Source organism: Fringilla coelebs (genome assembly GCF_963513975.1).
Source record: "Fringilla coelebs genome assembly, chromosome: 17".
In the NCBI taxonomy this organism is placed as follows: Eukaryota; Metazoa; Chordata; class Aves; order Passeriformes; family Fringillidae; genus Fringilla; species Fringilla coelebs.
The window spans coordinates 12164803-12189906 of record NC_140043.1 but is presented as its reverse complement, the minus strand read 5'-3'; the positions used below and the strand labels follow the sequence as shown (position 1 = coordinate 12189906).

The window sequence follows — 25104 nt, the reverse complement described above, 5'->3', positions numbered from 1 at the left end:
CATGCATTTAAAATTTCTGACAGAACTGTAGTTATGCCTTCACTAGAGATTTTTGAGGGAACTACTTCATTGGGAAAGTCAATTAGTTTGGTGTAAATATCACAAATTGCAGCTTTCATTCTAAAAAAAATTGCAGAAGAGACTGCACAAGTTAAAATCAAGGGCAAGGCAGGCCTTGTTTGTGATTGCTAAAAATGCTGCCTGAGCAGACAGTTCTGACTCAAAGTTGCATCTGATTTGTTTAATTTGGTTTGCTTGGCACACAGAAAGGAAGGCAATGGTCACATCCTGCACCCCTGGCCTGGCCAGGGCACAATTCAGGCACAGCTTTACCCTTTCCTGGCCTTCAAGCAAATGTTTCATGTTTCAAATGACAGCACTGGACATGCCACTAAGCCAAGACCCCTCTGAGAAGCTCTAAACACAACCCAGGCATTCACAGCAGCGCCTTCACACCAGAGCAGAGCAGGAGTCTTGTTTCTGGCAGAAACCAGAGAAGGGGAGGGTGAGCCAAGATGCCACAGCAGTCATCAGCTCTGGCCATCCTCTCCTTATCCTCCCCCCCAAAAAAAAGCAGAGAAATCAAAAGCCTAAGAGAATCAAAAAGCTAAAAACTCAACATCAGTAAAAGGATCCCTACAGAACTATTGATTTATTGGCTTAACTGACTGTCCCAGGGACCAAAGCAAAGATTTATCAGAATTCTGCAAGGGACTGGACACCTGTCAGATTAACATCCCTAATCACAGTTAGTCACCTTATCCCAAACTATTGTTAACCTGTAGGAGAAGGCAGAAACCAGACACCAAGTTCTTGGTCTGAAGAAAAAATTGTGCAGGCAAATTATTGATTGAACTGCCCATTCCTTGACAAAGGACACTAAATCCAGGAGATTTAGTAAACATCAGAAAATCTGTGTCACACTGCTTTACATGGAGCTCTTGATTAATCTGTCATGTGCTTCCCTTCCCCAAATCCTTTTTCTCAGGGAGCTGACCACGAGAGAGCAGTTCAGAGAAGTGGGTTTCTGATTCTGAAGCAAAGACTGTTGTTTTAGGTTGCCCAACAATCTTTGGGGAGCTTCAGCACAAGCAGTTCATTTAGAAGCACACACACAGAGGCTTCTTTCTGCAAGGATCATCCTGCAGTCACCTTAACTCTCTCCTCTCTCCCTTGCACTGCCTTGCTACTCCCTGGAAATCCTGTCATGTCCTTTCCTGGATGTATTTGTATAAAATTTGTCTACGATGCAGAGCCTGAAACTGCCACCAAAAGCAGCAATTCAGCCTTTCTGCACTCACCTCCCACCTCCAGCCTTTCTGTATGCCAGCTCTTCCTGGGATCAGGCACCTGACTGAGCAGGGAACCAATGTGACCAAGAAATAGCCTAAAAAGGGGGTAGGGGAGGCACATTTCAGCTGAATTGTGTCCCCAGCCTGCTCTGCTCCACGGCCAGGCAGTTCTGGGAGCAGAGTGGTGGGGCAGGGACAAGGATGGGAGCCAGGAACTGGGAAGAGAGCTCAATTTATTTCAGTAGCAGTGCCAGCTTAAGATGTCTTCATTAAACTACAGTTGCAGATGCACTAGGTGTTGGAAGCTGAGGTCCAAGTACACCTTGTCAAAATTCTAAATAAAGGCAATGTACAGACAGAAACCTAAATAACAACAACAGGTAAGTCTGTGCTGAGAGGTGACAGATTGGCAATCACTTCAGCAGGCCCGACTGTCCTAACTTTTGTGGCATTAAGACATTTAGTCTTGAAGGTTGTTAAACTGTGTTTACCTGGGGGACATGGGCCATGTGTGGCGGATTGGTATATGCAGGTTGAACATGGGAGGGATGAATGGTGAAGACTGTTTGTTGTGCTGTAGGAAAATTGTTTTGTGGAGACTGCGTGTTGGAGCCTGGCGTCATGGAAGGAGGGGTTGGAGCTAGACCTGCGTGGTAAATCGCCGACTGCTGCTGGGGGTTGGCCAGGTGCAGGGCCTGGGCAGCCTGGTGCTGGTGGTGCTGCAAGAAAACACAGAGATTGTTCTGGTTAGACCTGAGGAATTGCATTGATGCTGTTAAGGAGAAAGGGGTGGGAAACTGCTCTTCATTCTGAATCTGGAAATGGCCAATTTAAGGATCACCCGCGCTCGTGGGGGAACTCTTTACAACCCCACCAGGCTCAGCTTCTGCTGCCAAACAGAACCCAGACTGCCAGGTAAAACCATGCAGAACCTGGAGCTGGGAGTGCCTCACAGAGTTATTCCCAGGAGGGAATTAAGGAATGCAGCACTATTCCGAGGACCACTTTGTTTTCAGCTGCTTTGACAAAATCCAGTCAAACGCCTCTCAGCATTTATCTGCTATTTCCACTTCTCTCATATGAAAGCACTGACACAATTATGATCCTTCCTTAATCCTTACACTGAAACATCCCCCATCCCCTGTGAACAAGCAGAAATGAGTGGTTGGACTCTGCTCCATCCTCCCCTTTTCCCTCTCAGAGAAATCAATACATCAACATCAAGCACTGGACTGCTGCAATCCCTTCAACGCAATTTGCAGCCACTCAGGGCTGTGTTACCTGCACGGGGCTTGGAGCAGGGTGGCTTCCAGCATGTTGGCTTTGCTGCTGGCCAGTTGGGGTGGCAGAAGGCTGAGGATGAGGAGGATGCGGGTGCAGGGTAGCATTAGGGTGGGCATACTGCTGAGCAAGTGAGCCAGTGGAAACTAGGATGAAAAAGAGGAATATTTAACACCAAGCACAGGACATGCACCTCTATCAAATTACCATTTGCAATTGAAGATTTCACTACAACTCAGTCTGTAAATATATTCCCTCCCCCTTCTGAAAACTATATATATTTATCTTGCAAATAGCTGATGATCTTACCTTGCTTTTGTGTAGTTTGGTTTGGCAGGAAAGTCTATAAACAACCATAATTAGACAGTTCATCTTCCCTAATTTGACAATGTAACAGATACTACATAGAGAAAAGCAGTATTTCATCTTTTGTTTTGTCAAACAGACCAGTTTCAAAGATCAAATTTATAATTTTCATACAATTTAGGATTTCCTGAGATATACTTTTCAAAGGTGTTACAAGCCATTTTTATTTCCACCATCCAAAAAAAATTCTTTGGCCTTATACCTGGCTAACCTCACCATGCTACTCTTCTGGAAATTGCTCACAGAACAGTCAGAGGGAAGCACAAACTCTGCCCGTGCACTCCAGAGTAAATAAACACATCACAGCTGACAAAACTGAGGCTGCTCGAGCATTAAATTTTTGCTGAAGCCACTTTCTTGTGCTAAAATAACCCATTTTGCCTCTGCCCTCGAGGCCAATCTGTTCTGGATCACCACCATCCTGTGAGTTCCCCAACACTGCCATGGAATTCTTCATTCCTTGAATCAGAAGCAAATAAGGTACAAAATTCCCAAAAAGGAAGAAACTGAACAACAGAAAACTTTTACCCCAGTGAAGCCACATCTGTTGCTACAGCTGTGCCAGTCTCCAACAACAAACACCCAGTTCCTTCTTGGATCCTGCTCTGTCCTGCTTCAAATGGGCCACACTAAACCCTATTTTTTTTTTCTTCTTTTAACTTTTCAGGGAATCTAAGCAAGTATGAAAAGCCATCATGACAAGTCTTCCTTTCAACACAAAGCATGCAATGCAAAAGCAGGACCCTAAAAATGAGGATGTTTCCCCTATTTCTTTTAGGTCTTGTGCAACAACCAGGCCATGTCTGCAGCTACTTCTGTGTGTGACAACACGTGTTGATCCCTCTGATGTCACAGCCTGAAGGACCAAGGAGAGTTTTGCTGACAAAGTGCTAAAAAAGCAAACAGCCAAAGAAAACTATCATCCTGCTCCTCAATATTTCCTTCAACTGTTCCTTATTTGTTTTGGTGCCTTTTGGTGGTTCTGAAGTTAATTACTGATGAGTATCTACCAGGTTGTTTTTTTTTAATGGGGTTTGTATTATATAAGATCTCGATGGCCACTGCAGTTTTCCTCCAGTCTGGTTTGCTATAAACCTTAAAAATCCAAGTTCTGACACGTTCCAACTCACCAGAATACAGAGAGCCTGGATATTTTTGTCTAATTGAGGTTTTTCTCCCCTGTGAAGGTTCCTCCTTTAGAAAATAACTGCCTGCCACATTTAACTTAATCCCTGGCAAGCTCTATTAAATCTTCACTGAGCAAATGGCCTTGCAGTGATGAGCAGTTTCAGGCTATTAACGCAGATGAACAAAATTCCTGCAGCCTGGAGTTGATCCTAATGTTCTTATCCACATGTGCAAGCACAGTTGTACACTCTGAGACCTCCTGATTGAAAAGGAGTTTCAAAAACACCTCCATATTTTCTAAGCACACTGTCAAAACCAGCAGGATCTTCTGCCACAGCATTTTGTTATGCTTTAAATCCAAGCATTTTTGATTTTTTTTTTTTGTATCACTACTAAAATGTATTTTGCAGCAGCATCCCTGCCATGCTCCTACTTGACTTTCAGACATCTCTCCTCTGACAACACCAAAATTATCAATGGCAACACTGATCATTTTTAGAGTAGTTTATGGCTTTCTACAGGAGGACAATCCCTCAACCTCATTATTATACACACTCTGAAGAAGGCCAGAAATGATTATCTTTGTCAGAGTAACAGAAATAAATGGAAGGAGGGATTACTTGCTTGCCAAAGGACAGCAATCCTCCCAGTGCCTCAGCCACAGAGCTGGCGAGCCTGGCTGCAAATTAACTCCACCTCCATTCAAGAGGCTTTAAAATGTATATGAAATTTAATTCCAAGTTGTAAGATACTCAAGGCTTCCCACATCACTTGTTAAGAGCCCCCAAAATAATGTGGGACTCCATTAAAGCACTTGTGCGATTCATCTTTTGGTTCTTTATGGCCAAGAGAATAATAAACTCAGCTGTTCTGAAGCAGATATTTCTACAATAAAACTTCACAATAAGGAATTTCTCTCTTAAGACACCAGTTAAACCAAGGAACAGCACCCTAAAGAACAGATATAAACCAGGGGGAGGATCAGGTTTTTGTCATAGAGGCAGCTCTTCCAAAACCACCTAATATTTTATCCATAGCTTTGGATTTGAAGCACTGGATTTTTGTACACTGAAAATATTTAATTTTCAGTTTCTCCTCTCCTTCGTTTTGTCTTTAGCAGGTCACCCTAATGACCAAATTTGTAAAGCTTAAAACCACTTCAGATGCTGCTGCAAATTATGTTTTAATAGTAATATTAAAAATGCCTTTCAAAAAATGTTATCTGGGCATTTCTCCACATCCTGGCCAGTCCCTGCACACAAACCAAGAACGACTCAGCAGGTCTGAAATGCATTCCCAGCTCAAAACCAGAGCTCAGACTCCAACTCCAGCAGTGTAAATGGTTTTTCTTGTTTAGTTAGTGCAAGTAATTCCTGCCAAGCCAATGAAATCTCTGAGACCAGCAGGGCTGTCAAAGGAGTCTTGTAAAAGTCATGAAAAATTCACCTGCTCAGCCAGAACTAAAGCACTTTCCCTGGGATTTTTTAAAGGAATTTTTGCCTGGTCATCAAAACAGCTCACTACACAAATTAACAGCAAATAAGACAAGACAGGAGGTGGAAAAAAAAAAAAAAAGACCCACTATCCAACATTTTCCCCCAATTGTCAGTATTTTGGAATTTTCCAAATGGCCACCTATTATCTGAGAATGTGCCAGGAAAGCTCTAGGAAAGGACACACCTTGCTGCAAGTCACCTCAGCTCATTCCAGCACAAATACACCGGGTTTCTCAGCCTTTATCCCTCCAATTGCTCTGCCTGGGCTGCCCTGCTTCACTTCTGCACCTTTCTAATCAAACTGGGTCCAATGTGAGATATTTCACTGCACTGACCTGGCAGGGAACGGGGAGGGGAGTGACTCAGTCACAGGGATTGAATTGCTGAATTCATCTCTACAGAACTGCACCCCATTTCTGAGAGCAAACAAGAAGCAGTCAGCCACAAAACCCACAGAAGGAGCTGAAATCAGAAGAGGTCAGAGCAGCAGAAATCAAGCAGAACTCCCAGCTACAAGGGAATATGTGAAACCACATAATGTCATTTTGTAATTTTGTTTTTTCCCCTGGAATTTCAATGGTGCCAATGGTGGTCAGTGTTGGTCATGGTCCCAAGATGCAATGAAGAGCCTGTTTTCAAGAACTGACCAGTGAACAAACTTCAAAACTATTGCCAGAGCCAGTAAGATGGTGAGGATAACTACATTTAAAAGACCTGAATGGTAGGAAGCAAAGAAATAGCAAATGTTTCTTTCATTGTACAAACATTTCAAGAAGTCATTTTACACAGGTAGAGTGGACTTGACTTCAAAGCTAATCCAAGAAAGGAACGAGGTCATTGAAGTGATTTCAGTGCACCAAACCAAGAGGCATGAACACAGCCCAGGTCAGCATCCTACAGCCCCCACCCAGGCAGAACCAGTGTGGCACAAGAAACACAGGAAATCTGCTCCAGAGGAGATTTTTGGAGAACAAGTGCTTTTTCTCACATCCCTTTTGCATGAGCTAATGCAAAAAAAAAAAAAAAAAACCAAAAAAACCAAAACCAACAAACCAGGAGAGTGCCTGGCATGGGCTGCACAGACTTACAGACAGACACAGCAACAAGTGTCACAGCAGGACAGGAGCAAGAACAGAAACAGCCTGAAACTGCAACTCCTCCTTTCCCATGTCCTGGGTGAGAGTTCATCCTGCAAGCTCCCCCCTCAAACCTCAGCTTCCTCAAAGCAGCTGCTGAGCACCAGCTGAGCAGACAAGGCAGGATCATTTTGCAGTTCTCTGCCTTTGCTGCTAAGTGTGGATGAGCTGGATCAGGCTGCTGTGTCCAGAGAGCAGCAGCTCCTCTCCCAGTGCCTCCAGGGATGCTGGTGACCAGCACAGCCCCACCTGAGCCAAGCAATGGAACTGAGGAAGTTCCAAGGAGCCCTCATCTCATCCCTGTCCTACAATCACCACCACAAGTTGTTCCCAGCACTCCTTCAGTGGCAGCTCTACAGAAAACTTCCTCCACCTCTGCTGCAGCTCGAGTTATTTCCTCCCAGGTGCTCAAAACTTGAGCCATGGCTTTAGGGATGAGGCCCAAGGTGCTTCTCCTTTTAGGAAGCTGGTAATTCATCCAGTGTAAAAATCCTGTTTGGCTCATGAAAGGGAGCAAGGCAGCTCCCACAGGTTTAAGTAGAGGCTACAGAATCACAGAGTGGTTTGGGTGGGAAGGGACCTTCAAGATCATCCAGTCCCACCCCTGCCATGGGCAGGGACACCTTCCACTATCCCAGGCTGCTCCAAGCCCCATCCAGCCTGGCTTTGGACACTTCCAGGATGGAGCAGCCACAGCTTCCCTGGGCACCCTGTGCCAGGGCCTCACCACCCTGACAGGGAAGGATTTCTCAGAGCCCACTTCCAGCTGCAGATGACAAGACTGGGTAGTGAAATCAGAGATTATTCCATATTCAAAATAAATTTTTGAAGAATTGACAACTCAGCCTCCTGTGATCATATAAATCTGCTCCAAGGCTCAATTCCCTGCCCACTGAGAGGAACCTTCCTGCGTTTTCCACATCCTGGTTTGGTGCAAGGAAACTTGTTCCCTCAACAGGTTCCATTCCTTTAACATGTGGTTCTTTAGAAAGTGCTTTTCTGTACAATCAAAATTAGTACAAAAAACCCAACTCACTGGCAAAGTAGAAAGAAGGGCCTGTCTCCTTGCTGTATGGTATTTTGGGACATGCTGAATTTGGGAAATAGAAAGGTAAATTAGCCTCTTGCCACGTGCATACTTCCCATCTTCTGGAAAGGTCAGTGTCAGTTTTTTTTTTTTTTCATTCTTTTTTGAAGACTCTAGAACCATGCAGATATTTTTATTCACTTAGCTGCTATTAGAGCTAGATATTTTGTTTTAAAAATTAGTGGAGATGAAACACAAGTCTAGAGTAAGCTTTCCTTCTCAACTCTGACACTGCTGTCTGCAGCTCTTAATTAACACAAAAAGAAACTTTATGTCAATTCATGGTCTATTACTGTCCACTGTAACAAGAAGGTTAAAATGCAATTACACTAGAGCAGAAACTGGCCCTTGCTTTTTCAGCTACAGCACTGCCATTCTGAACAGTTCCAAGACAACTTTGGTGACTGGTTCACTCTTAGTCCCTGGAGAATCCTCTGAAGTTTATATTCTATCCACCATTGTACTATCAGGGGAATAGAATTTACTCTACTGCTGAGACAGAAACCAGATAAAGTTAGAGACAACACCAGACCAGTAAAACATATGCAGAAGAGGGAAAAGGGAAGGGAGAACAGGGACAGGAATGAGAGCACAAAAAACAGGAAATGCATCTGTGTAAAACCAAGGTCTGGTTTTACACAAGTTCTTAAACACAAAAGTTAAGTTTTTCAGAGGACTCCAATTATCTGGAAACAAATCAGCCACACAGAAAACTAACACAAGTTCATTGCCACAGGAATGGACAGATCCACCCTCTGCTTGGTAACCAAATTCTCTACCAGCAGCAGAAGCCTGGTCTGGGCTTTGTGTGACACAGGAGCCAAACTGGGACCGTGGCCAGCAAAGTCCAGCAGCCCAAGGACAGGGACTGGGAGGCCACCCCGAGCCAGCAGCTGCCAGACAGACACAGAACCTCCTGAACCCAAGGTGCAGCTGAGCAGGGGAAGGATGACACCTCCAGGTCGGCTCTGTGGCAGGTAAAGGTGTCACATTTCAAACTCTCCTGGTCACGGTGGCTCCGCAGATGAAGCGTCACAGACGTTGTTATCGTCTGGCTGGGAAGAAATCTGGTTGGACTTTGTCCTTCCCCATTTTGAGGGGAAAACCCCAGTGATCTGAACACTCCTCTGTCCTGTCCTTAGCTGGGGTTACTGGGACCACGCAGCTCTGCTTCTCTCTCTTGGCAACAGCGGGGTTGTGACACTGTGAACTGGTAAGGAAATCCCAGAAGTGCAGGAATATCCCATTAAACAGCATTAGACAAAAGTACTTTTCTTTAAAATGGAAGAGTGCTTATCACCAAGTGTAGGCCATTGTATGTAATTTGGATTCAGCTATCTCTTCACAAGACAGGAAGGAAAACAACCCCAAAATTCTGGCAGTGAGGGTGGCTCCCTTAAATCGACAGGAATTGCTCTTGGCTGCCAGGCTGTTACTATTTGCCACAGACTTTCAACTCGTCCCAAACCATTAGTGAAGGTGGAGTTTCAGATCTTACCAGAAAACATTTCACACCTTAGGAATACTTGATAAGCAGTTTCCCCCCAACCCCCAGGTCTCAGCACAGTAGTTCTTGCAGACATCTTCTCTCTACCACATATGCAGGAGAAAAACTGAGTGAATTTTGCAGGAATAACTCAAAGCAAGCACCAGTACCCTTAAGGGGCAGCGTGGCCCACTGAATCCTGGTATCAGTGCTAAAATTAAGTAATAATATATCTTTCAAAAATCAGATAGCAATTTTTAAGAGCCAAAAGGGAAATTGTTTGAGCAAAATCAAAAGCAGCAGCGGTGGTTGTTTCTCAGGAAGTTGTTATTCTGTACTTTCAAATTATTTTTTAAGAGAGGACCAGAATCAAAGTGCACAGGTATATTTAGTTCAAATGTGGGTAAACTTAAGATTCCCAAAAGACAGCACATAAGTTATGGATATTTTCTCATAGTCACTCAGTCAGATGTGAACAATTCCAACATGATGTTCTTTAGCTCCATGAGCAGCTCAGACTGGTCACCTCTGGCATTCCTGCCTTTTCCCACACATGGACAAATGGAAGCTGAAGTGGACACGTTACAGCTGGACACACTTTGGAGGAAGCACAGTCTATCTGGGCCAGGTCTTCAGGCACTCAGCACATGCAAGACTTGTAAAAATGTGAATTGAGAGGCTGCTGCAGAACATCAGGAGTCATTCCATGTGTCAGTGTCACCTTGGAAGGTGAAGGGTACATTTGAGACAGTTCATGTTCACTAAACACGTCTGCACAGGGGCAAGAACACGCCCTTAAAAAAGGTCTGTCACATGGAGTTTATGATCCTCTTGGGTTCAGTGGTTTCAGTAACAAAAATTTCAAGCACTCCATCATTTACTGGAAGGTGGGAGAATATTTAGAAGAGTCACCAAGTAGCTACTTGAAAGAACACAGGAGGACAGGCCATTTCTGTTAAATTAGGTGCTCTTGGGAAAGTAATATTTAATTACATGGCAGGAAATACCAAAGAATTCTCAAGTTTGACCCAACTTAGTTGTTTGCACTGGCAGGTAGTCACATATCTACAACAGACAAGCTGCAAAACCAACACAAAATGAGATCTAACAGTTGTAAGTTAGAATATCAGTGAAAAAAAAACTATACAGACATCTGATCAAAGCCAAGCAAGGCAACGGGCTTGTACTTCAACGCTGCAGAACCCACTGATTACAGAAGATAAGGATGGTGCACAATGGGAAATTGCTAGAAAGTCACATGCAACCATTCTGAATCAAATCTCAAGATTATCTCATGTTTGGTTTTATTTTAATTAGAATTTGAGAGGAGGTTTTTCACCAATAAAGGTCTGAAAGCCTTTGATCGTTCGCTTTATGGGAATTCTATTTAATCTAAGGAAAAAGCAAACAGAAGATCTGTTTACATGGACACCTCAAGCACAAGAGTTGAAAAGATCAAAGTAATACAATTAGCAAGGACCTGTGAGAGAAAGATTAATCTCTACAAGTAACTTCCATTTCAGCTTCAGCACAAATGAGCTCAAATGTTCTTCCTCTGAGCACCAAAATAAGTTATTTTTGTTTCTTAACTCTGTTACCACACTACTGCAGAGATCTGACAAGATGTTTTCAGACGGGTAAGACACCTCTTAAAATCAGAATTAATTTCCCACTAAACTCCAGATTCTCTGTAAGTTTTCATGACATGTCATGGACTTCCATTAAGTAGCAGTGTAAAACTAAGCACCCGAAAACATACAAAGATGTCTAAAGGTACAGAAAATCTTTTATTAGAATCTAAGTCAATAATATATGTGACCCAATAAAACTTTTCCTCAGATGCTATAACAAGTATTGAAATGCCATGTTTTCAAGAGACCATCTGCTGTTTTGACATTTTATGACAATTTCCAAGCCTTAAACAACCTTGACTCTACCTCTTTCAATAGCATGTTTTGCAGTGAGCTCTTTTTCCTCCAAATTGGGCCTTGATTTATCATACATTTATAATGCTTTAGAAAGTTCTTGCACATTTTACTTTTGTCACAAGGTAACCCACATTTTCAGCACTTCACTGTGAGTGAAAAATGCCCATCTGATAATGCTAGAGACTAATTGTCCAAGTGAGAGCAATACATGAGCTGTTGCATTTACTTATTCTTGACTTACCAAATGAGAAAGGTAAGCAACACATGGTTTATTTTGCTTAAACAGCAGTGTTCATACTGTTAATAATGCCAGTAGTATCATAAAGACAGCATTTCACTAGTTGCCAGAACTAAAGTCAAGTTTGAAACTGAGGTCATAACCTTGCAATAAAACAAGTACTAATTATAATCAAGGAACAAACAAGGGATGATGTATCAAGAGCATCAAGAGAACTTGAACAAACTTCTTTCAGCAGATATTCTTTAGCAGCTCCCAGGTTGAAATCTCATCTTGGTCACTGGCATCCTACCGAAATCAGCACACTTGAGTTTTCATTTGAACCAGCTGGCTCAGTTTTCAATGCTCTGCTCATCATCAGCATCATTTTATGAAATATAAACCACATCTACTGAGATACCCACATTGGAAGGCTGAGATTAAATACATCCCCTGCACAAGGTAAGGACTTAAAAAGTTACATATAACACAAAACGTTTCCTACCATACATAGCATGTGTCTGTTCATGCGCACCGTACTGTGTTGCAGAGGAAGATACTAAACCCGGCTGTGCGTGTGCTGGTGGGGCCATCATCCTAGCGTTGCCCTGTATTACAGGGCTATAAACATGAGGATGCTGCAGGCAGAACAAAGGAAAAATTACACAGTTAATCGGGTTAACAATTAACTCCAAAGAAATTTTTGTCATCTAAACAGTCGGGATTGAGACGGCGGCAGCTCGGCCTTGCTCAAACGCAGAGCGAGCTGAGGATTTCACACTGCTGGGATTGTCCCAATTGTTTCCAAAATTTAAGAGCTAGAAACTGACAGCAAACGTTGGCATGTCCAATTTTTGCCACTCTAATAATGCACTAAGCTTATACATTTATCCAATTACACGTGTAGATTTAACAGCCTTTGAAGTAAGAGCAGTCCACCAAGGAAGTTATTTTTAGAACACTTAACCAGGAGATGTGCTGGCCATGACCTAAAGAAACTCTTCAAAGAGCTAAAAAACCATATCAATAATAAATGCCAACTTCTAAACTGACCTTAAAATTCGTTAGGACATTAAAATTCATTAGGACCTTAAAATTTGTTACAGGCTTTGAAGCACATTCCAAAATCACCACGTGTGCTCCAGAACACAGAAACTCTTCAGGGTGACTCAGGGCTGGACACAAGGGGGTTATTTAGCTCTGAACCACTTCATTATTTGTGCTTGGATTGATCAGGAGCATGGAAAGGACTCTTACCTGAGATTGGTAGTGTGGCACATGCTGCACAAGAGGCTGATTAGGAAACTGTTGGGGGCTATATGCAACATATTGTGTAGAGTAAGCAGGTGGAGTAGCTACAATTGGAGGGCCTGCTGCTGAGGCAGGATGCATCATGGTGCTCTGGTGGTGTTGGTCTTGCCGCTGCTGGGGCATATTTGGTACTGGAAAACAAAGATTGCCTGACGTTAGAAAGACAGAGAAAAAAATTTGGAGCTTTCTGAAAGGTTCTACGTTGTAATAATGTTACTGAGACCACGTGGAATATCCTCACCCCACACCTTAAACCACAGGTTAGAGCTCTGTCAAAAATGAACAGTGTGAAGGAGTTTCTCCAGGAAACACCTGATTTTCATCACTGCCTTTGGGCTGGATATACACAGCCACAAACCCAGCCCTGCCTTCTTTGTGGAGGAAGGAAGGTGGAGAGAGAGAAAGACTGACCAGAATTAGAAGTGGAAGAGAAAGGTTGTATCAGGATATCTACATTAACCAATTAATCCTGCCCCCTTTAAAACACTTTTTCACCTTCTATGACCACAACTCAGCCACTGTTCCATCAGCTGGAAGTTGGAGTCTTTATGTTAAAATGACTCGTGCTTATGGCTGAGGACAGCACAATAAAGGTCTCCACCCAACCACAACTCGAGGTTTTCACATCTTTTGAGCTCTGTGCTACCCCTCAGGGCAGCAGAAAACAAATTTTAGGTCACAGACAACACTGAGGGAGACAAAAACCTATAAGGAGTTGGAATAATTAAGAGGGAAGGAACATGAAAAGAACAGAGCAGGGTGTGATCACCTGAGCTCTCCTGGGAAGGTGACCACCCAACTCACTTGGAACAAACTAATTCAGCCTATAAAGCATGGCCTTAGGAGCTCCAGGGGGATTCCAGGAGAGCTCCAGCTTCCTGCAGTCAGGCTGCAACTCTAAACTGAGCTACCTCAAGCTCCTCTAAACTCCACTGCAGGGGCAATCTCTTAGTGAGAGGAGAGGGAAATGTTGAAAACATCCGTAAATTCACTCAATGATTTTATTTACACTGCAGATCAACAAAAGAAAGTAAATACAGGAGGGAACTTGAACAGAGTAAAGGCACAGAGCTGTAACCCAGGCAGCTCCCACAGGGCTGTGCTGCACACAGATGGATATGCAGGAAACACTGGAACTTAAAAAGGAACTCAGAATTGGAGCTGCCTCACCCAGCAAGCGAGCACTCGGCAATGTATTTCTGATTAAAACAGTGTTGCTAACCAGAAGACTTCAGGGGTGAGGCCACAGTGAAGTTACTGTGTTTTACCACAGAAATACATTGCAGGGTTTTGTCTCCCCTAGGTTGATAAAGGCCACTTGTTTGTTTCTAAACAGCAGGAAACAATTTCCTCCTGCAGCGACTGGAACTGCAGGGCTGCTGCTGTCCTGCAGCACTGGCTGCCACTGCAGAAGCATTCACTGGGCACTTACAGCACTCCCTGGAACAGGAGCACAGGAACAAGAGCAGCACTTTCTGCTCCCTCACTGCCCTGCCCAGCTCAGGGAACATCTTACCACCCATCAGGACTCCACAGCCACGGGTGTCATTTAAAAACGTGGCATTGTCATTGTTAGTCCAGCTGCTCAGTCAGTGGGGCAGCAGGAATGAACAAGAACAAACTGGAACCAGCTCTTTCCAGAAGGGCAGCAGAGCAAACTCTTCCTGGAGAAACAGTGACTCTGCATGTGGTTAAAAACCCCTCTATAAAGCACCAATTGGGGCACTGCTGCAAACCAGTACAGAAAACCAGCAGAGAAGTTCCCTTTAAACAAACCTGTAATATTTACGAAATACAGGAGATGATCAGCTCACCCTAATACTTCAAGGAACAGAGATGTTTTCCAAATCAGATTCCAAGCCAAGCAACCCCCCATTACTCAAACCTGGCATGTTTTACCTGAATTAGTTTATCTAAAAATCCATTAGTATTTCCACTTACTTCCCTTTAATAAAAATAGCATTTAAAATATTGATTGAAACTAAATTGCCATGGATTAGAAAACACACAAACATTTGTCATTTAGCCATGCTGCATGCAGACTGAGAACCAAACAGGCAGTATTATTCTCACCTTTACCTGCTCTATATGTCTTGGCTTGGTTCACTGGCATGGGCGTCATGGGAATAGGATACAAAGGCTGAAACAGAACAAGTTGAAGGTATGATATTCCTTTAAAAACTCTGTGTGTGCTGGGGTGGGGGCCCCACTCAGCTTTTATGTGTTTCCCTCTGTTCTGCTACAGGGTTTAGTGAACTCTGCCTAACCTATGAGATTTTCTTGGATCAGTGTCATTAAGTCTGCACGGACACACAACTAAGACCAGATGGTTGGCAACAACCAGCCCAGGAATGCTACTGCTGCTACTGCAGGCACTGGGCTCAACCTGACAGCCTCACAGCAGCTTTTTGGTATAAAGCTGACTCAGGAGAGGGTTAGGCTGAAATATCAGGGAAAGGTTCTTCCCCCAGAGGGTGCTGGGGCACTGAACAGGCTCCCCAGGGAATGGGCACAGCCCCGAGGCTGCCAGAGCTCCAGGAGAGGGTGGAGAACGCTCTCAGGGACAGGGTGGATTGCTGGGGTGTCTATGCAGGGCCAGGAGTTGGGCTGAAAATCCTTGTGGGTCCCCTCCACCTCTGGATATTCCATGATTCTATGATAATGGAGCTAGATTTGAAATCCCAGTGATCCCCACAACAACCAGAAACCAGTGGGACACAACTGAAACAAAGAAACGGTGGCAGAGTGAGAGACTATGCTTAGAGAACTGGGAGGAAACCTGCACAGATCCACAATAAATGTGGGCTGCTGGCATTTACAAGTGTTTGGAATTATTTGAACATCCAGACTGAGGGAGCACTGGGAAAAGTCAGTATTTACACAGCCAAAACTTAACAACAACATGATTTATATTTACAAGAGCAATACAAGCTGTACTATTTCCCTGCTTTAACTCCCAGCTCCCAAGCTGCAACAAGCTGATCTTTAAGGTCCTCCCCAACCCATTCTATGATTCCCAAGCCCTGCTCAGCTTCCTGAGGATCTCAGTGAAGTGTTGAGGAGTTTGCAGCACTTTACCTGCACGCCTGGACTCACTGGAACCGGGTACATCATATTTGGTGCAAAACAAACAGGCTGAGTGTACACGGGGGTTGGCTGCTGATGCCCCACCATGGAGGGGCTGGGCTGAGCTTGAGGACGAGGGGAGGTTGGTGTAGTAGAAGGTTTCGGCTAAAAAAAGAGGTGAGCAATGGATATGGCAGGGTTAGTTTGAGTATCCTCCAAAGAAAAGGTTGGTTTTATAAAGATCTACTCAAAGGCACTGATAAACAACATCAAATTACTTACTTGAGCAAAAGATCGAGGGTTGAACTCTTTAGCATTGGGATTAAGTGTTGATTTTCTAACTTGCCTAAACATAAAGAACAAAAAATGAAGTTGGGCATTATTCTTTTACAGGAGTATCTGCAATTAATAATTTAAGAAACACCTCATTTCCACCTGTGAGTCAGATTTCTGAGAAGTCAAGCACCTCATGGCATGCAAAAAGCCACTCTCATTGAGGGACTTTTACTACAGCTAACCACAAAAGTTTTCCAGTTGGATACCACAGCTCATGTGAGCCAGGAAAACATTGAAATAAGCTTTTAGATGTGAACTAGGCATCAACAGGACCAGAGCTCTGCACTGAGTCAGGAGATGACTTTCAGGGCAGCCCCTTCCCCTGTTGTTCCTCCTGTGTCACAGCACCTAGAGGCAGGAATGTGTCACCCAGTCATGATTTCTGCACAAGGTCTGCTGTTAATAAAGATGTGCTTATTCCAAAAGGCATGGTTACTCACTCAGAAGTATCCTTCTTCTCCTCTTTATCCTCTTTGTCTTGTTTACTTCCAGGCCCAGATGTCTGCACACCTTGGGAGGTGACCTCAGGCCCTCGCTTTTGCTCAGAGCTGTTACTCATGGAAGGAGAAATACTGGGACTGTTGGGTTTGCTACTGCCACCACTGGAGTTGGTGTTACTGCCAGCTTCTATGATAGATTCTTTAGGGGTGGATTCTGTCTTTTCTTTAACTACATCTCTTGATTTTTCACCTTCTCGGGTTTTGTTTAGCAGCTGATCCACTGCATCTGAAGAGGAACTGGACTGTAACTGAAAAAACCCAAGGGATGTATTCAGTAAATTGATACAAAACTCAGGAGAGACCATCTAATGCTGTCACATACACAGAGTAAAACACAGTCCCACAAGCCTCCATCATCTGGAAATGACCTTTTAAAACACTCATTTCCATTTCTACACAGAAAGAAATCCATGGGCACTGACAGTGGTTAAGCTGGCACTGTGTAAGGAGCTGCTCAGCCACTCAAGTGACCTGTATGTTGATTAAGGAGTGACAGGAAAGCTTCAGACAACCCTCTGGACTCATCCCCTGAGTGATTTAACAGCACCACTTGAAAAGCCAACCTGATTTAATAAACCCTTATAAGCAGGAAATAAGTAATATGAATTCATCTTCAATTTTCCTCTGCAAAACTCTTCATTTAATTTTGCAACAGCTCCTCCATATGGAGTGTGAGTTAATTATTTGTGCCTAATGATCAAACAGGTTTCAAGTCCTGTTTTCAGTGTACAGTCAATATTCACATTATGTGCATTAGGCAATTGTACAAACAAGAGTCAGCATTGATTTTACAATACATAACATGAATTCTTACAGATATTTTCATACATTAGGCAAAAGTATAAAGACCTGTTAACATAGGCAGTGTGTTCAATTCATTCAAATAATCTGGATGCACATGAGAATGATGACACCATTAACAGAGACAAACTTACCCTAAAGTCATTCTTAAATTTCTTTAAATCATCAATCTGTTTTCTATGCTCTGAAACAATTGGAGAGACACCTGCCAAATACAAGATCAACATTGTCCAAGCATTTCTAAGACAAGTTTTACACACATTACTAAGTTTGCAGAAAGATAATGGTTTAGCAGATATAAAAATGAAATCCAGCCCCTTATTTTGGGTTTTAATTTGGTAGAATTCCATGACCTATGTGTATGAGCACACAGAAAGCCTCTGTGAAAGCAGAGCATTACATAACTGATTTATCTTTAGTTCTCATGCACCACACCAAGGCAGAAGCCCCGAGGTGCAGGGACTGCAGAACTCACTGAACACAAAGAACATGCAACAAAAGCCCCAACCCAGCCTGTGCCAGCATTTCAAAGCACAGCAAGTGAAGGAGAAACACTGACCAAGGTGAGCTTTATAGCTGGACTCACTCTAAAGGTCTCTCCAATGACAGAAGGAATGAATCTGGTTCTCAATTTAACAACATGAGATTTTTTTTTTTTTTTTTTTAAGAACTATATGAACAAACAACTCTACAGGGATAAACAAATATAAGGCATAATAGGAAAAGCACAGTTAGAAAAGCTCTGCTGACCACGATGCTCAGAAGTATTGTGAGCACAGCTCTAAGCAGAAAAATATTCAGTCCAAAGGCAGCTAAAAAGCAGCTCTGTGAGCAGGGGAAAGAAAGGAGGGAAAAAAAGAAAAAAACAAGTGAAATCACACCATCCACATGAGCATCTCTACATTTGGTGTTGATGGAATGAGTCACAAACAACATTTCAAAGTGCCACTTCACAACTGCATGACCAAATTTCACTTTAGAACACCAGACTGCCTCCAAGCCTTCCTTAAAATGCCAACTAAAGCAGCCAGGAGAGCAGGTTTAGTGTGCACAATTCCTACATCACTCCAGTACATGAAAGCTTTGGATACAAACCTTTGTTTTCAGGTTTAGAAAAACTAGGAGAAGTCTCACTTGGCTTTATATTCTCCTTGTTTCCAGTTGCAGAATTTTGCCTCTGGTCCTGAAGCCTTGTATCTTTAGCTGGAAAATAAATTGCCAAAGTTATTCTCTTATACACAAATCCAACTGACCAAAGAGAAAAGGCAAGAGAGAAACAGGGACGAGATTTAAACATTTTTAGCTTAAAAAACCTTTTAAGTGACACATTTCCTGCCAAGTTGGGGCCTGGAGGATCACCCTCTCTCATCCTCCTTCCCTACACTGTCTAATGAAAAAAACCCAATTAAACCCATCCCTCTCATCATACACAAAACCTTAACCACACTGAACAAACTATAAACTTAGTGCCAATTATTTTCTGTATGAAGAGCAGTCCAAGCTCTTCATACAGAATGCTACAAAGATTTGAGAGTTCTTAGACATTTGACTGTTCTCCTGAATGTTTTTTGGTTTTTTTTCCCCCATTCCTTTTGCTGTGTTTGAAACCAGTTGCCTGTGTTTTCTTTAACTTAAAAAAGATGCAAAACCTCACTTTGGAAAAAGAAATCCTCACTGAAGTCAGACACCTATAAACCCATATTCCTTAAGGGCACAAGAAACTTCTCAAAAAGACTCTCTAATTTAAAGCTGAAGAAATGGGAACTCATAATAAAATTCAATATATCCCAAGTTTTCCTGTGATTCAGCAGCTGTGCTCCTGCCTGGGCACATTCCCTGTCAGGAATTAGGGAAAGGGAACATCTGCAAGGCAGTGGGGGCCACTCACCTTCATTGGAGGGGGTGACTGCTCTGTTGGATGCAGGGCTGGCAGGTGTAGGAGAGGCAGCTGGAACAGGCATGGCAACAGATTCAGTGGGAATAGTACCAGGCTGAGGAGAAGGCAGAGCTGGTCCCATGGGAGTGCTGCTCTGCCTTGGAGACCTAGGCCTGTGTGTTTTAGGGGATAATCTCGGAACTAGAAACAAACAGGAAAAAGCAGTTATAGGATGAGCTTCCCCATCTGCTCAGCAGTTTGTTTTAGTTTTAAAATGGCTACAAACATGCTTTGAAACACTTGGTGAGATATTATGTAGGAACTGAAAACCTGTTTACCTTTCAGGAACATCTCCTAGTTCTTTACAATGCAGCATTTCATAAAGAATGGGGTGATTTCTCTGCAGATTGTCCCCTAAAATTTATCACTGCACTCTAATCCCACCAAGAATCTGCAAAATGCATCCCCAAGACCCCAACAGTACAACTACACCAGCTCACATTAACCTAGTTTCAGGCAGAACACAAAAGGTGGTCAGGTCTCCACACAAAGAGATATAAAATATTTTTTAAGAGGGCTGAAAAAACACATCCATTTTACAGTGTTCTCTTTTGGAGGTTTGCCAGCTGGAAAAAAAACACAGCTTATTGGAAAAAAAAAAAGTGTTTTAGGTATGTTTTTGCCCCTGTGTTAAAGCAGCAAGGAAAGTTGTGTATTCTTTGAGCAGTAAAATGTAGGTCCTGCTTCCTGCTCATCCCACTTGTACTTTTTGTCACATATTAACTCCCAGTGAGTGAGCAGAAAGGCAGGTAAGTGGTTTAACAGTCCTACTTGCATGTTAATAATATATAAACAGGGAAGGTGAATCACAAATAATGCCACAATAGAAGAATTGAAGTTTTTTCCACAAGGCAACAAGCCTAAGTGGGTCTAATTTATACCTTCTTGCTGAGAAATATTTCCCACTGCGCTCCTCTAGAATCCTGCACTGCTAAAAAACACCCAAAAAGGACCTAAAAAGGACCAAACTGTTGCTCTTTTGCCCTCAAGGAAACACCCAGCTCCTGACAGCCCACCAGAATATGGCCTCAACTCAAGAGCTCCAGACTAGACCTGTGGCACAAGACTGAGCTTTAAGTCAAATATTAAAAAAAAAAAATATATTAACAGATTAAAAATAAGACACTCACTATAACTGCTCCTCCAGCAGCCAAGAACAACATCACCACTTAAAATCCATGTAAATGTTAAAGGAGAAGTGCATCCAACTTAACTTGAGCATCGATTCATCTTTTAACACCAACTTTCCTCTACCCAAACACCTCCTTCATTTGTAAACCACAATCCAGCCACGCTGCCAGAACCAAACTCAGGGATGCAGTGGCAAATCTCTAACTCCTCCAATGAATCCCCTAAAAATGAATCCTTTCAACAACTAATCCCCACACTTTTCCTTCCTTTCTCTCCACACAGCACCTGACTCTACAGTTAGGACAATATTGCACCAACTCTCACTCAGCTCTCTGGGAACAACCTTCTCCCCACTCCAACCTCAGCCCAGTATTTGATTATTCAGAGCCTGAATTGTCTGGAAAATGTTTATTCAGAGCCTGAATTGCCTGGAAAAGGCAGGATTCTGCTGAGCATTCCCACTCTAAGGATCCCCCTGCAAGCCATCTGCAATAAGCCAAGCTTTACCTACCCCCACTGACAACTGATGACCACGTCCCACCTGAAGGGCTGCCTCGTGCCACTGCAGCAGTAGATGCTTCCCCAGGTGCATTATGAGATACAAATTCTAAGCCACTTGAAATTGTACCCCTACCAGTAGAGACTCTGTGACCTCGAGGGTGCCGTTGAGCCTTTGGAGACATCCGTGGAGGCCCTGAGGGAAAAAAAGACAACCCCACACTATAAGTGCTTCGTGTCCACCACAGAAAACTCAAATATTTCTTCTTAAAATTGCATTTCATCTTAAAACTCACAATAAAGCAGCAATAAAATTGGCACTGATATCTTAAAAAGGCCAAGGCATTGGTTCAGCCAGGCTGCCAAGACTCATCAGCTCCTGGGTGTTCAGAGGCTTTATCAGCACTGAAACAGGTGGGCAAGGACTGGATTTCAAATATTTCAATCCAAGCATCCACCTCTGCCAAGTGCAAGCCAAGCCACAAAGGTCAGTGGTGCAGCTGCCCCTGGATAAGCACAGTTCCAGGCTATCAAACATTTTTCCAGAAAATAAAGAATTCCCAATGCTTTTGTCAGGTGGTCAGTGATGCCAACCATTTATAGTCACCACTGGCTGACCAATGCTCTTGGGGAATTTCAGCAGAGCATTCACTGCAGCGAGGCTCAATTGCCTGCAGCAGGTCACAATTCATTCACAAGTCAGCAAAAATTGCAACTAAACAAGGGATTGTTATCCCAAGGTTCAAGTCATGCATGTTTAACACCAGAAGCCAAAGTCATAAGTGAATACAGGAATTCTGCACAGCCTGTACAGCTGCCACACCATGGTTATGTTCAAATCTAAGCAGCAATACAATTCTTGCATCCTAATAAACATTTTCTTTACAGGATTAAACTCAAATGTTGATATTCAAGAGGAAAAACTGCGTGTGAACAAAATCTGCCTGATTGCAGCTCATTTTTAACACAGGTCAGTAACAGGGTCAAGTTCAGATAATGGCTTTTAGGTTTCAGAAAAACTTCTAAAATACCAAGTACCTTTCCTGGTTACATAAATCTTTAAATGTCAGCCTCTATTTTAACCATGAATCTCAAGTCCACTCCAATGCAAATTTCACACAGGTGAATATTTTAAATACACATTTCCCAGGAATAATCTTGCAGCAGTAAGAATTAAACATTGCAGTAAGCAGCAGTTCACTGCATGCCTGACAAACCACAAGTGCTAACAAATAATTCAATTTGCAGGTGGATTCTCAGTTTCTTACTCCCCAAAAAACCCACAATAAATGGACAGTAGGCCAGACAGATGTGGCTGCCCCCCCCCTTTTTGGTCAGGAGCATTTCCCAGTGCTCCTGCTGAGTCTCGGGGATCATTTCTCTCTCTCCCATGGCCCCAGTGGAGCCAGCTACAGCACCCACTGCAAGTTTCCAGGGAGCTCAGTACAACCACTTTGCATTTTCTAGGCTTGCTACACCCTGTTGTGCAGGGTTTAAGTGCACTTGACATAAAAATTATAAACCATATTCCTTATTGTACCCTCCCAGGACAAATTTAGTTGGGATAATTCTGCATACAGCTACCAAAGACTCACAGTTCAGCCTTTCTCTGCACATTAGTGACTGCTAGGGAGCTGATTTATAGATCTGAATAAAAATTTCCTACAAATTCACCTTTGAAAGAGCTCATCCTACCCCATTCTACAGTTCACTTCTCTGAATACAGCATTTTTATTATTATGATTGTCATTGGTTGCTTTACAAGAGGTGATTCAATGATTTACGTATGCTTTTTGTGGAATAATTGTGCTAAAATTGGTATTTTATATATAGATTGGTATTTTATATAGATTGGTATTTTATATAGATTGGTATTTTATATAGATTGGTATTTTATATAGATTGGTATTTTATATAGATTGGTATTTTACATAGATTGGTGTTTTACATAAATTGGTGTTTTATATAAATTGATAGTCCTAAAAATGCTCCCTAGTTATCAGTTTATCAGGTTATCAAGTTATCAGGTCCTGCATGTTGCTGTTGGTTAATTTAAGACACTGAGCAGCGTTTACAAAGCTGAGTTTAATTTCATACCAAACTCGGGAAATTTCACAGCTTTCTTTCGTTTTTGTAAAGCTCTTCAAATCAAACAAACAGGAAAAAAAAAAAAAAAACCAACAAACCACCAACCAAACCAACAAAACAAAAATAAAAGGTTAATAGAAATAGTCTGATAAACTAAAGTTAAACACAAATTACAGGTTAAGTAATGAAGAGAAAAAAAACAAAAAAAACAAAAAAACGAAAACAACTCTCGTCAACAACAACTCACGGAGGAGTTAAACAAAGACAAAACAAAAATAAAAATAAAAAAAAAAAAAACAAATCGTGGTATATTTGTACCTTCTGAAGACATGCGTTTAGGCATAGTAGAGACAGGAGCTGGAGAACCATGAGCAGAGGGGTGAGACGGGGGCCTGGAGGGCCGCGAGGGGGGCCTGGAGGGCGGCCGTGTAGGGGTGGCTGCCCGAGGTGGAAGAGAGTTGGGACCTGACTGGTAGCGAGAAGGTGGGCGAGAGGAAGGAGATGGGCAAGGCGATGGCCAGGCAACACCTGACAGAACAAATGATATGAAGGAAAGTATAAAAACTAAAGAAAAAAATTATGGGGGTTTGGGGAGGTAGGGGGGTGGGGGGAAGGGGAGGGCAACAGAAAAAAAAAAAAAAAAGTAAAATATGACAAAATGATTTTTTTGGGGTTTTTTTTTTGTTTGTTTGTTTTTTCCATGGTTTAACCCTTTGGGGATGGATCGAGGTGGTAATTGAGGAATTGAGGAGATAAAAGTCTCAGCAGGGTTGGGTTTGCCTTGGTTTTGGGGTCAAATTGAACTTGTGAATGTTACAGGCTCCCCAAAGGGTTAATTAGGATCTACAAACACTACTAAGGAACAGACAGTAAAGTTTGATCTGTTAGCCTGGCATACCAATGCTCCACAGCACCCAGCACTCCACAAGGTCTTTAACAGCTACCAGAGGTTCTCAAACAGCTGTTCACAAACAGTACTGACCACACAAACTGCTACTTTCAAACCAAATGATGAGTAAATATCCATCCAGGAGCTGGATCTTTACAAAAACCAAATGATGAGTAAATATCCATCCAGGAGCTGGATCTTTACAAAAACCAGCGGTGTTCAGTGTCTGAATGCTGACATTTATGCCTTTATCACTTATCTGAGGTATTCATGGAGGATTTTAATCTAGGATATAGGGCTCATGGTTTTCAAAGCAGAATTTATTGAATTTACAAGCTATTCTGAATTTTTTAGGTCTATGATGCTGATTCAGCAGAGTAATAGGGTGAGAGAAACCACAAATACTACAGACAAATTTCAAGGTTAGCACTGCTTGGGCAAGGCTCAGTTGTCCATCCTTTATAGAGCTGACTCTGGCTTTAGAAAGGAAGTCTCACTTACCTTTAGATGCTTCTCAGACTTCCTCTCCAGATAGATCACTTGAGTATTATACACTTTTCATTTATTCACAGCAATTTATTACAATAGCATTTTTAAATTCTATAAGTAATGCCTTGAGGACAGGCCACTGCTGAAACCCATCTCCAGAAATGGTGTTTGGCTTCTGGGACACCAATTGCTGCCATGCAGTGCCTACTGATGCCTGGTTAGAAATACTTCCCATGTTTCCAGCAGAAAATACTCAAATACCCATTTGGAGGGAAGGCTTTGGATTCCTTTTTTCTAACAATGTTCTTGTTTTTCCCCTCCCATTTTCATCAAGTCAAGCAAGTGGCTTTATTCTTTTCCAGAAAGGAAGAGAAGCTTCCTCCTGCCACTGCCTTTCACCAGGTGTCAGCACTGCTGCTCCTCCACCCAGAGCTTTGCAGTGCTGATGCAGTTTTTCATCTTTAAAACCACAGAGTGCATCATCATCTAAGACAAAGGTGTTTGAGGAGGAAAATAAATGACATTTCTGCTCTGCAAAGCCACAGACAGAGCAGGGCAACGAGTGCTCCTTCATGAGGCAAGCCCAAATCCAACTCACAACCTCTGTGTTAAATGATGAATGCTACCCTGGTTTATGGAATA

The 25104-nt window shown here is 42.7% G+C and overlaps 1 protein-coding gene across 10 annotated transcripts in view; it reads right to left on the bottom strand.

The window, feature by feature from the left end:
* ATXN2 (ataxin 2) overlaps positions 1-25104 on the bottom strand; it is a 49279-nt gene that overhangs the window by 3255 nt on the left and 20920 nt on the right. For 3 of the 10 annotated variants that reach the window (XM_084217558.1, XM_084217564.1, XM_084217556.1), the window contains exons 10-22: positions 23403-23612; positions 21010-21192; positions 19320-19508; positions 18527-18634; positions 17566-17636; positions 16571-16878; positions 16077-16140; positions 15807-15959; positions 14802-14868; positions 12675-12859; positions 11923-12055; positions 2574-2719; positions 1784-2011 (exon numbers count right to left, since the gene is read on the bottom strand). In XM_084217558.1, the coding sequence (XP_084073684.1) occupies positions 1784-2011; positions 2574-2719; positions 11923-12055; positions 12675-12859; positions 14802-14868; positions 15807-15959; positions 16077-16140; positions 16571-16878; positions 17566-17636; positions 18527-18634; positions 19320-19508; positions 21010-21192; positions 23403-23612 (2045 nt within the window). The remainder of the gene's footprint in view (positions 1-1783; positions 2012-2573; positions 2720-11922; positions 12056-12674; positions 12860-14801; positions 14869-15806; positions 15960-16076; positions 16141-16570; positions 16879-17565; positions 17637-18526; positions 18635-19319; positions 19509-21009; positions 21193-23402; positions 23613-25104) is intronic. The other 7 variants (XM_084217560.1, XM_084217559.1, XM_084217562.1 and 4 more) reach the window with 6 other exon arrangements.